This window comes from Dendrobates tinctorius, unplaced genomic scaffold, assembly GCF_039654945.1.
Source record: "Dendrobates tinctorius isolate UK_male_01 unplaced genomic scaffold, ASM3965494v1 ptg000282l, whole genome shotgun sequence".
In the NCBI taxonomy this organism is placed as follows: domain Eukaryota; kingdom Metazoa; phylum Chordata; class Amphibia; order Anura; family Dendrobatidae; genus Dendrobates; species Dendrobates tinctorius.
In genome coordinates, this window is record NW_027361949.1 from 1,650,446 (window position 1) to 1,662,794 (window position 12,349).

The window sequence follows — 12,349 nt, forward strand, 5'->3', positions numbered from 1 at the left end:
TGTCGTCTTGGATGGAGACACATTCAGTATTTTCTTCTTTTTTAGGTCCGGCTGATGACGTACAGTCATCCTGGCATCCATCAGCTCCCGCTCCGCTGTCATCCCTGGCAGAACAGGATTCTGGGAACCTAAATAAAATGTCCTACAGCCCCCGACATCCTGGAAGGTCTAAGTCCAGAGAGCTGTCAGACCCCAGGGGGTGGCAGCCGTATCCATCCTCCTCCACGGAGGATAACCAGTTCCTCCCTTTACAACCAGAAATTGATTATCCCCAAGAACGGTCTGATAGTGACCTACGATCAGGGTCCGGGGCCTCCATGGTGAGATCGCGGAAGGAGACAATCACAGACACTGCTGCACGGACCCCCGCTCAGACCCCCAGAGGACTGAGTCACAAGAGCGCGCAGACCCCTGGAGGACTGAGTCACGAGAGTACACAGACTACTGGAGGACTGAATCACGAGAGCACGCAGACCCCCGGAGGACTGAATCACAAGAGCGCGCAGACCCCCGGAGGACTGAGTCACAAGAACGCGCAGACCTCTGTAGGACTGAGTCACGAGAGTACACAGACTACTGGAGGACTGAATCACGAGAGCGCGCAGACCCCCGGAGAACTAAATCACAAGAGCGCGCAGACCCCTGGAGAACTAAATCACAAGAGCGCGCAGACCCCTGGAGGACTGAGTCACAAGAGCGCGCAGACCCCCGGAGGACTGAGTCACAAGAGCGCACAGATCCCCAGCGGATGGAGCGGTTACCCCAGCAGCAGTCCGGACCAGAACCTCTCCAAAACTCAGAGCAACGTTTCCCATCAGAGCCTGGAAGATCTGTGGGCTCGATACACGGAAAGCAGAAGGCAGCCGACTGAGTCCAGCAGAGATGTGGAGGTATCCCTTGTGGAGCGTCTCGAGCGGCTGGCCAGGCTGCTGCAGAACCCTCCGCATCGCTCACTGAGGTCATATAAAGACGAGGACAGCCATCAGAAGAGAGAAACAAAGAAAGCCGCCCGGGAGCAGTGGTACAGGAGGAAACTGGGAGAGGACCCTGAGCCGGATGCTGGCTCAGTGGATAAATCCTGCGAGGAAAGTCCTGACTATGGCTCCCTGCTGTCAGACCCCATGTCTGAGGTGAGAAGTATGGTGACCATCGCCAGCACAGAGTCACAGGTGGGCAGCAATGCCTCATCCATGACCGGCGGCAGCACCTCTGTGTCCACCATAGACACCATCAGACTGATTAACGCTTTTGGACCCGGGAGGGTTCTCCCATCATCAAGACTTGGCCGTCTGTACAGCACCATCAGCCTGCAGAAGAAACACACCGAGGAGATGGTGAGGGGATCAAGGCGAGCGCCAGCAGGCCGGGGGACCTCCAGGATGGAGACGCAGGAGCTGCCAAGGAGTCGGACTAAGGTAGAGGAACGCGAGATTGTGTCTGGGGGAATTGTGTGAGGGATCCTGTGCAGTGGCTGCATTATACAGGTCCAGGACTCATGGTGCCGCTCATGTCACTTATTGTGTCTTCTTCTCTCCTTAAGATGGTGGATGCTGAGTCTGTCGCGATGTCCAACTATTTATGGGAACCAAGTCCAGCGCTAAGACAGAAGAAGAGCAGCCGCAAGCACAACAAGGGCATCCAGGCCGGTAAGCTGCCTCTGGTGTCCGGCTGTCGGGCCGCCTCTGATCTTTCGGCGTGGCCTTTTTGGATGTAGCCCCCAATTCCAGCTCTTAAACTGAGTGTCTCTGGTTCCTGTAGGAGAGCTGGAGATTGTGATGAGCGGCACCAAGAAGAACACGAGAGATGTGGGGACCACCTTCCCATCTCCAGGAAGTGAGTGGCTGACGACAGCAACTGCTGTGAACATGGAGGCGAACAGAAGAGCATCAAAACGGAAAGTGACCATAGCAGCGCCGTACATCCCGCCAGGTTGGTGACCTCTCCAGCTGTGCCATACTGACATAGACTAATGACGTGTCGGGTGTTATGGTGGCTGATGTCTGTAATAATTGGTCTCTTCTCCCTGTAATTGCAGGGTTAAGCTGGTTTGTGCCGGCTGAAAACCTGAAATCCGAGTCTCGGAAGGAGAATGTGCCGCGGATGAGGAGAGGTCCGGTGCTGGCCTGGTACAAGACAGAAACCAGCACCAAACCCTGGCGAGAACCCTTGCGGGAGAAGAATGAGCAGGACCAGGTCATGTGGAGAGCAGACGGCCCGATCCACAGCACCAGGGTTGTCCCCATCACAAAAGACAAGCCTTTCATCAAAGTGTCCCTGCAGGTGAGGGCGGGCGAGTGTGGTGTCCAGAGCGCGGTCCTCGGGGTCCTGGGTAATTCTCCGCGTTATGTCTCAGGAGGCTCTGAGGTCCCACCGGCCAGACTTTATCTTCCACTCCGGAGAGAGGGTGAAACGGCTGCAGCTCCTCGCAGAGGAGCGCAAATTACAGAGCGTGTTCCAGGATGAGAGAGACCAGCTCTTCAACCAGCCGTCTAGGAGAGCGGCCACCCAATACAAAGGTGGTGACCACTGTGGGTTGTAGGGCAAACCAGAATGATGACCCGATCCAGCACTCTTAATTTCTATCTTCCGCTTTCCCATTCCTCCATTGTAATAGTCCTCCTCCTCCTGCAGACTCTTCTGTCCCTCATCTTCCTGCAGGCACCAACCTGTCCCTCCTCCTCTAACTTTAAAGTCCCACCCTGTCACTCTTCCTCCCATGTCTCACTCTTCCTTCCATGTCCCACCCTGTCACTCTTCCTCCCATGTCTCACTCTTCCTTCCATGTCCCACCCTGTCACTCTTCGTCTTCCTTCCATGTCCCACCCTGTCACTCTTCCTCTCCCTTCCATGTCCCACCCTGTCACTCTTCCTCTCCCTTCCATGTCCCACCCTGTCGCTCCTCCTCTTCCTTCCATGTCCCACCCTGTCACTCTTCGTCTTCCTTCCATGTCCCACCCTGTCGCTCTTCCTCTTCCTTCCATGTCCCACCCTGTCGCTCTTCCTCTTCTTCGTTCCAGGCCCCACTCCATTTTTTCTCCTCTTCCTTTTTTCTGTATCTCCTCTTCCTCCTGCAGGTGTCTGGCCCTCCTTCTCCCTCTGTCTCTCCTGCTCGTCTCCTTTGTGCCAAGCCTCACTCTTCTTCCTCCAGGCCCCCTCTGCCCCTCTTCTTCTTCCTCCAGGCCCGCCTGACATTCTCTCCATCTTTGCTGGGCCTCTTCTGGTTCCTGTCGGCTTTAGTTCCGGATCTGTGTAATGAAGTGCACTGGTTATAACCCGTCACCACATACGTTTCCCCTCATTATAGATTCCAGATTATTGCAGCAGGACCGAACCATCCCGAAAAAAGAGATGATCCAAAGGTCCAAGAGGTGAGACGTGGGTGCTGTGGCGGGATGACGACATCTGTGCCCTGGTGTTATAATGCCAGGCAGAGGTGCAGTGTATGGAGGAGACTGCAGGGTTACCATAGGTGTCTACAGGCTGCGGACACAGTGCTGGGGTGGACGCGCCGGTATTCATTGTGTTTATTCCAGGATTTATGAGCAACTCCCAGAAATCAGGAAGAGAAAGGAAGAAGAAAAGAGAAGATCAGAGTATGAGACCTATCGCCTGAAAGCCCAGCTCTTCCGGAAGGTTAGTATCCTGCAGTACTACAACATCACCACCACAGGATTGCAGCAGCTTCCCGCTGCAGACGAACACTGTAATACTACAACATGCCACAAGATGGCACCATCTTCTGGCATATACGTACACCACTCAGTTCTCTGTGCTCGTCTGAAATCCTCTGTGCTGCTGGGAGTCGGCTGATCATCTGATTTTCCTCTCTTGTAGAAAGTGACCAATCGCATTCTGGGCAGGAAGACCCCCTGGAACTGACCCCTTCCCAGCACCAGGCAATGCCTTCTCCCCCGCACATGTGGCAGTGCTGAACCCTTCCTGCATTTTTTCCTAGATTTGGGTATTATTATTTTTTTAGCAGACGTAAACTTTATATTTTTGTGGTTTTATAATTTAAATAAACGTAATATATTTGACTTCAGTGTTTCTCATCCGTCTCCAGTCACAGCTGCACTTTCCTTCTCGGGCGTCTCCCTCCAGCAGAGGGCAGTGTAAAGGTCCCGTCACACCTAGCGACGCTATAACGATCCCAACAGCGATACGACACGACAGGGATCGTTGCCGCATTGCTATGTGGTCGCTATTGAGATGTCAGACAGTCCAATCTACCCAACAACGGAGCAACGATCTAGCGTGTCATAGCGACCTTTGTAACGATGTCGCTGGTCGTTGGGACCCTGTCACATTGCATGTTCCATTGACGATTCACACCTCGATGAGGGATGTACTGTGACGCTGTATTTACACAGGTGTGGATTGCGCTCTCTCAGCTCTGAATGGTGGACGCTACCGCGTCCTGATTGGCCGTGCATTTAAAAGGTGACGTACTAGCGCTCCATTTCATTGTTCTCGAACACGTCTTTTGGCTAGCACACCCGAGTAACGGTCACCGCCTGCCCTAGTAGCGTTCACGGGCTGTGATTCCAGATTGATTTACCCAGACGCCAATTCAGTGTTGACGGTATGTATCTTTGGGGTATATTTCGCTCTACTTGAGGGAGGGCTTTGGTTTAATCGCCTATCGTATGGTAAGCCCGGGTCAGGAACAAAGAACTGAAGCGCTACTTTGTTATCCTCTTTTAAAAGAAAGCCCGCCAATCAGGACGCTGTAGTGACCACCAATCGGAGCCGAGGTAGGCGTGGAAACGGGAACGCTAATCCCCACCTTGTCTTGCTTCTGAGTCGCTAACGAGGTCGTTAGGCTAGGTGTCAAACGTGACGATACAAGCGACTCAGCGGGACATGAGCGACCAAAGAAATGTCCAGCCATTTCGGGCACGATCAACGATACCCGGCAGGGGGGCCGGTCAGTGTCACACACAGCGATCTCGCTGGTAAGATCACTTTAACGTCACAGTTCTAGTGACTCAGCATCGATCTCGCTTAGTGACAGGGCCTTAACTTGGAGGTATGACACTGTGGCTGCAGCTCTGGTTGTGTTTGGAGGATATGGTCGGACCCCATAACCGGCCATGTGACTCCACCGAATACTCAGTTATTCAAGCCCACAATAAGTACAGATCTACTGTGAAAGTAAGTACCCCCCATGTGACCTTGTAATAGATGATTTCTAGTCACTGACACCAAGCAGAGATCTTGAAAAAAAAAAAAAAAAAGTTTATTTACACAGGATAGGTGGTCAACGTGGCTTCCGTCGTCCCGTATGACGTGGTGAGGGGGCCGCTGTTCCTCAGGCGGTCAAGCACCCGCTTAGCTCCTTCTCTAGCGCCTGCACGGCCGCGTGACTGAGGAACAGCAGCGTCCCCTGCGGTATGAAGGCGTCCAGGATCAGCTCCATCTTGTCGGCGCGGAGGACGGCGTGACTGCTGTGGGTGAGGAGACGCAGCGTCTCCAGCAGATACTTCACCATCATCCGCAGCGTCATCTCCGCCAGCGTCAGGTTCTCCTGGAGGTCACAAATCAAAGTGAAGCCGAAGAGGTGAACTCCGACCCAGAGCACGACCATCTCCTGAGGGAATGGCGACCCTGCAGATAACCCCAGGACCCCGACATCCTCCTCATGGAGAACCACCATCTCCTCCGAATCAGCAGCCGGACGATGGGAGGCCTGACGTCTCAGGAGACACCGCGACTCCACCTGCCTGAGGAAGAGAAGGGACCAATGCATCATGGGAGATGTGCACATCAGGGGGGGGGATCTGTCCGTGCAGCGGGGGACATTACCGAGCCACAGCCGACATCTGCTCCTTCCTCCTCACATTCTCCTTCTCTAGAAATTCATCATCCATCCGCTGCTGATCGTCTAAGACTCCGCAGGTGAAAATTCTCTGGTATAGGACTCTGCAGGGTGGACCCCCAGGAGCAGGACCCACTGTGTGGATGATGAAACCATAGACCATGGCGCAGCTCTGCAATATACAATGCATCAGTATGAAATTAACGGCCCTGCTGACCCCCAACAAGACCCAGAAGCCCCCCAGGTCCAGATATCACCTGAGACCGACAGGGTCCGGCCGGTGCCCCCCAACAAGACCCAGAAGCCCTCCAGGTCCAGATATCACCTGAGACCGACGGTCCAGCCGCTGCCCCCCAAAAAGAACCAGAAGCCCCCCCCCCCCCCCCCCCCGGTCAAGATATCAACTGAGACCAACAGGGTCTGGCCACTGCCCCCCAACAAGAACCAAAAGCCCCCCAGGTCCAGATATCACCTGATACAGACAGGGTCCAGTCACTGCCCCCCAACAAGAACCAAAAGCCCCCCAGGTCCAGATATCACCTGATACAGACAGGGTCCAGCCACTGCCCCCCCAACAAGAACCAAAAGCCCCCCAGGTCCAGATATCACCTGAGACAGACAGGGTCCAGCCACTGCCCCCCCAACAAGAACCAAAAGTTGGGGGGGTCCAGCTATCACCCGACACCGACAGGATCTCGCAGCTGCCCCCCAACAAGAACCAGAAGCCCCCCAGGTCCAGATATCACCTGATACAGACAGGGTCCGGCCGCTGCCCCCCAACAAGAACCAGAAGCCCCCCAGGTCCAGATATCACCTGAGACAGACAGGGTCCGGCCGCTGCCCCCCAACAAGAACCAGAAGCCCCCCAGGTCCAGATATCACCTGAGACAGACAGGGTCCGGCTGCTGCCACCCAACAAGAACCAGAAGCCCCCCAGGTCCAGATATCACCTGAGACAGACAGGGTCCGGCCGGTGCCCCCCAACAAGATCCAGAAGCCCCCCAGGTCCAGATATCACCTGAGACAGACAGGGTCCGGCCGGAGCCCCCCAGGTCCAGATATCACCTGAGACAGGGTCCGGCCGCTGCCCCCCAACAAGAACCAGAAGCCCCCCAGGTCCAGATATCACCTGAGACAGACAGGGTCCGGCCGCTGCCCCCCAACAAGAACCAGAAGCCCCCCAGGTTCAGATATCACCTGAGACAGACAGGGTCCGGCCGGAGCCCCCCAACAAGAACCAGAAGCCCCCCAGGTCCAGATATCACCTGAGACAGACAGGGTCCGGCCGGTGCCCCCCAACAAGAACCAGAAGCCCCCCAGGTCCAGATATCACCTGAGACAGACAGGGTCCGGCCGCTGCCCCCCAACAAGAACCAGAAGCCCCCCAGGTTCAGATATCACCTGAGACAGACAGGGTCCGGCCGGAGCCCTCCAACAAGAACCAGAAGCCCCCCAGGTCCAGATATCACCTGAGACAGACAGGGTCCGGCCTGTGCCCCCCAACAAGAACCAGAAGCCCCCCAGGTCCAGATATCACCTGAGACAGACAGGGTCCGGCCGGAGCCCCCCAACAAGAACCAGAAGCCCCCCAGGTCCAGATATCACCTGAGACAGACAGGGTCCGGCCGCTGCCCCCCAACAAGAACCAGAAGCCCCCCAGGTTCAGATATCACCTGAGACAGACAGGGTCCGGCCGGAGCCCCCCAACAAGAACCAGAAGCCCCCCAGGTCCAGATATCACCTGAGACAGACAGGGTCCGGCCGGTGCCCCCTAACAAGAACCAGAAGCCCCCCAGGTTCAGATATCACCTGAGACAGACAGGGTCCGGCCGGTGCCCCCCAACAAGAACCAGAAGCCCCCCAGGTTCAGATATCACCTGAGACAGACAGGGTCCGGCCGGAGCCCCCCAACAAGAACCAGAAGCCCCCCAGGTTCAGATATCACCTGAGACAGACAGGGTCCGGCCGGAGCCCCCCAACAAGAACCAGAAGCCCCCCAGGTCCAGATATCACCTGAGACAGACAGGGTCCGGCCGGAGCCCCCCAACAAGAACCAGAAGCCCCCCAGGTTCAGATATCACCTGAGACAGACAGGGTCTGGCCGGTGCCCCCCAACAAGAACCAGAAGCCCCCCAGGTCCAGATATCACCTGAGACAGACAGGGTCCGGCCGGAGCCCCCCAACAAGAACCAGAAGCCCCCCAGGTCCAGATATCACCTGAGACAGACAGGGTCCGGCCGGTGCCCCCCAACAAGAACCAGAAGCCCCCCAGGTTCAGATATCACCTGAGACAGACAGGGTCCGGCCGGAGCCCCCCAACAAGAACCAGAAGCCCCCCAGGTCCAGATATCACCTGAGACAGACAGGGTCCGGCCGGAGCCCCCCAACAAGAACCAGAAGCCCCCCAGGTCCAGATATCAACTGAGACAGACAGGGTCCGGCCGGAGCCCCCCAACAAGAACCAGAAGCCCCCAGGTCCAGATATCACCTGAGACAGACAGGGTCCGGCCGGTGCCCCCCAACAAGAACCAGAAGCCCCCCAGGTCCAGATATCACCTGAGACAGACAGGGTCCGGCCGGTGCCCCCCAACAAGAACCAGAAGCCCCCCAGGTCCAGATATCACCTGAGACAGACAGGGTCCGGCCGCTGCCCCCCAACAAGAACCAGAAGCCCCCCAGGTTCAGATATCACCTGAGACAGACAGGGTCCGGCCGGAGCCCCCCAACAAGAACCAGAAGCCCCTCAGGTCCAGATATCACCTGAGACAGACAGGGTCCGGCCGGAGCCCCCCAACAAGAACCAGAAGCCCCCCAGGTCCAGATATCACCTGAGACAGACAGGGTCCGGCCGCTGCCCCCCAACAAGAACCAGAAGCCCCCCAGGTCCAGATATCACCTGAGACAGACAGGGTCCGGCCGGAGCCCCCCAACAAGAACCAGAAGCCCCCCAGGTCCAGATATCACCTGAGACAGACAGGGTCCGGCCGCTGCCCCCCAACAAGAACCAGAAGCCCCCCAGGTCCAGATATCACCTGAGACAGACAGGGTCCGGCCGCTGCCCCCCAATACCCGGACAGCAGTGTGCGGTCTGTGATAACTATAAGGTAAAGCAATAATTACTGGTAGACGAGGCCCCGAGAGCCGGGAGTGACGTCACAGGAGCGCGGAATATAGAGGCGGCAGCACGACGGCCGAGCACCCAACTACGCGCGGACCCCGGAGCAGGCGGCGGCCATGATGGCGAGAATTGGTCATATGACCACGTCTCCAAGGAAACTGCTACTGAGGCGTCACCGAAAAGGGCGGAGCCTAACCCCTAATAAGGCGGGGCCAGAGGCAGAAGCTACAGCGGGCGCCGAAGTGTCTCCTCACTACAGGACGGCGCGCGGGGCTGCACTTCAAGACGAGTCAGGTAGTGGGCGTGTCAGGGGAGTGTCAGTCTCTTGGAGCTGCAGCCGCTCATTGGCTCTGCACTCCGGGCTTTCATTGGCTGCCAGGCTGCAATTAGGCTGACGCTGATTGCTGGACAAGGCCAATGAAGGCGCGCAATGCATTCAGGAGCGCGCTCAGTGACGGAGACTCGTGATAGGTGCGTGACCCACCTGAGCTATATACTGTGAGCAGAGCTGTATACTGTATAGGTGAGAATCCCCGACCTGAGCTATATACTGTGACCAGAGCTGTATACTGTATAGGTGAGCATCCCCGGCCTGAGCTATATACTGTGACCAGAGCTGTATACTGTATAGGTGAGCATCCCCGACCTGAGCTATATACTGTGAGCAGAGCTGTATACTGTATAGGTGAGCATCCCCGGCCTGAGCTATATACTATGAGCAGAGCTGTATACTGTATAGGTGAACATCCCCGACCTGAGCTATATACTATGAGCAGAGCTGTATACTGTATAGGTGAGCATCCCCGACCTGAGCTATATACTGTGAGCAGAGCTGTATACTGTATAGGTGAGCATCCCCGACCTGAGCTATATACTGTGAGCAGAGCTGTATACTGTATAGGTGAGCATCCCCGGCCTGAGCTATATACTATGAGCAGAGCTGTGTACTGTATAGGTGAGCATCCCCGGCCTGAGCTATATACTGTGAGCAGAGCTGTATACTGTATAGGTGAGCATCCCCGACCTGAGCTATATACTGTGAGCAGAGCTGTATACTGTATAGGTGAGCATCCCCGACCTGAGCTATATACTGTGAGCAGAGCTGTATACTGTATAGGTGAGCATCCCCGACCTGAGCTATATACTGTGACCAGAGCTGTATACTGTATAGGTGAGCATCCCCGACCTGAGCTATATACTGTGACCAGAGCTGTATACTGTATAGGTGAGCATCCCCGGCCTGAGCTATATACTGTGAGCAGAGCTGTATACTGTATAGGTGAGCATCCCCGGCCTGAGCTATATACTGTGACCAGAGCTGTATACTGTATAGGTGAGCATCCCCGGCCTGAGCTATATACTGTGAGCAGAGCTGTATACTGTATAGGTGAGCATCCCCGACCTGAGCTATATACTATGAGCAGAGCTGTATACTGTATAGGTGAGCATCCCCGGCCTGAGCTATATACTGTGACCAGAGCTGTGTACTGTATAGGTGAGCATCCCCGACCTGAGCTATATACTGTGAGCAGAGCTGTATACTGTATAGGTGAGCATCCCCGGCCTGAGCTATATACTGTGACCAGAGCTGTGTACTGTATAGGTGAGCATCCCCGGCCTGAGCTATATACTGTGAGCAGAGCTGTATACTGTATAGGTGAGCATCCCCGGCCTGAGCTATATACTGTGACCAGAGCTGTATACTGTATAGGTGAGCATCCCCGGCCTGAGCTATATACTGTGAGCAGAGCTGTATACTGTATAGGTGAGCATCCCCGACCTGAGCTATATACTGTGAGCAGAGCTGTATACTGTATAGGTGAGCATCCCCGACCTGAGCTATATACTATGAGCAGAGCTGTATACTGTATAGGTGAGCATCCCCGACCTGAGCTATATACTGTGACCAGAGCTGTATACTGTATAGGTGAGCATCCCCGACCTGAGCTATATACTGTGACCAGAGCTGTATACTGTATAGGTGAGCATCCCCGGCCTGAGCTATATACTGTGACCAGAGCTGTGTACTGTATAGGTGAGCATCCCCGACCTGAGCTATATACTGTGAGCAGAGCTGTATACTGTATAGGTGAGCATCCCCGACCTGAGCTATATACTGTGACCAGAGCTGTATACTGTATAGGTGAGCATCCCCGACCTGAGCTATATACTGTGACCAGAGCTGTATACTGTATAGGTGAGCATCCCCAGCCTGAGCTATATACTGTGACCAGAGCTGTATACTGTATAGGTGAGCATCCCCAACCTGAGCTATATACTATGAGCAGAGCTGTATACTGTATAGGTGAGCATCCCCGACCTGAGCTATATACTGTGACCAGAGCTGTATACTGTATAGGTGAGCATCCCCGGCCTGAGCTATATACTGTGACCAGAGCTGTATACTGTATAGGTGAGCATCCCCGACCTGAGCTATATACTATGAGCAGAGCTGTATACTGTATAGGTGAGCATCCCCGACCTGAGCTATATACTATGAGCAGAGCTGTATACTGTATAGGTGAGCATCCCCGGCCTGAGCTATATACTATGAGCAGAGCTGTATACTGTATAGGTGAGCATCCCCGGCCTGAGCTATATACTATGAGCAGAGCTGTATACTGTATAGGTGAGCATCCCCGACCTGAGCTATATACTATGAGCAGAGCTGTATACTGTATAGGTGAGCATCCCCGACCTGAGCTATATACTATGAGCAGAGCTGTATACTGTATAGGTGAGCATCCCCGACCTGAGCTATATACTGTGACCAGAGCTGTATACTGTATAGGTGAGCATCCCCGACCTGAGCTATATACTGTAACCAGAGCTGTATACTGTATAGGTGAGCATCCCCGACCTGAGCTATATACTGTGAGCAGAGCTGTATACTGTATAGGTGAGCATCCCCAGCCTGAGCTATATACTGTGAGCAGAGCTGTATACTGTATAGGTGAGCATCCCCGGCCTGAGCTATATACTGTGAGCAGAGCTGTATACTGTATAGGTGAGCATCCCCGGCCTGAGCTATATACTGTGAGCAGAGCTGTATACTGTATAGGTGAGCATCCCCGACCTGAGCTATATACTGTGAGCAGAGCTGTATACTGTATAGGTGAGCATCCCCGGCCTGAGCTATATACTGTGAGCAGAGCTGTATACTGTATAGGTGAGCATCCCCGGCCTGAGCTATATACTGTGAGCAGAGCTGTATACTGTATAGGTGAGCATCCCCAGCCTGAGCTATATACTGTGACCAGAGCTGTATACTGTATAGGTGAGCATCCCCGGCCTGAGCTATATACTGTGAGCAGAGCTGTATACTGTATAGGTGAGCATCCCCAGCCTGAGCTATATACTGTGACCAGAGCTGTATACTGTATAGGTGAGCATCCCCGACCTGAGCTATATAC

The 12,349-nt window shown here is 54.8% G+C and overlaps 3 protein-coding genes across 8 annotated transcripts in view; 2 read left to right on the top strand and 1 right to left on the bottom strand.

The window, feature by feature from the left end:
* Positions 1-4,037, top strand: part of ALMS1 (ALMS1 centrosome and basal body associated protein) — a 55,053-nt gene extending 51,016 nt beyond the window's left edge. For both annotated transcript variants that reach the window (XM_073559918.1, XM_073559919.1), the window contains exons 11-18: positions 46-1,415; positions 1,541-1,646; positions 1,759-1,929; positions 2,036-2,280; positions 2,354-2,516; positions 3,305-3,368; positions 3,534-3,633; positions 3,835-4,037. In XM_073559918.1, the coding sequence (XP_073416019.1) occupies positions 46-1,415; positions 1,541-1,646; positions 1,759-1,929; positions 2,036-2,280; positions 2,354-2,516; positions 3,305-3,368; positions 3,534-3,633; positions 3,835-3,879 (2,264 nt within the window). In that variant the 3' untranslated portion in view covers positions 3,880-4,037. The remainder of the gene's footprint in view (positions 1-45; positions 1,416-1,540; positions 1,647-1,758; positions 1,930-2,035; positions 2,281-2,353; positions 2,517-3,304; positions 3,369-3,533; positions 3,634-3,834) is intronic.
* Positions 4,038-5,217: 1,180 nt separating this feature from the next.
* AP5S1 (adaptor related protein complex 5 subunit sigma 1) lies at positions 5,218-9,078 on the bottom strand. The gene is made up of 3 exons (XM_073559926.1): positions 8,939-9,078; positions 5,806-5,990; positions 5,218-5,723 (listed from the first exon to the last, which is right to left on the bottom strand). Exons 2-3 carry the CDS (start codon positions 5,979-5,981, stop codon positions 5,312-5,314), a joined length of 588 nt encoding a protein of 195 aa, XP_073416027.1. The 5' UTR covers positions 5,982-5,990; positions 8,939-9,078; the 3' UTR covers positions 5,218-5,311.
* The window catches only part of LOC141072630 (uncharacterized), a 40,214-nt gene continuing 36,917 nt past the window's right edge, over positions 9,053-12,349 (top strand). The window contains exon 1 of one of the 5 annotated variants that reach the window (XM_073559920.1): positions 9,053-9,230. In XM_073559920.1, coding sequence (XP_073416021.1) covers positions 9,053-9,230 — 178 coding nt within the window. Of the gene's footprint in view, positions 9,231-9,297; positions 9,460-12,349 lie in introns of those variants that run through there. The other 4 variants (XM_073559923.1, XM_073559922.1, XM_073559921.1 and 1 more) reach the window with 4 other exon arrangements.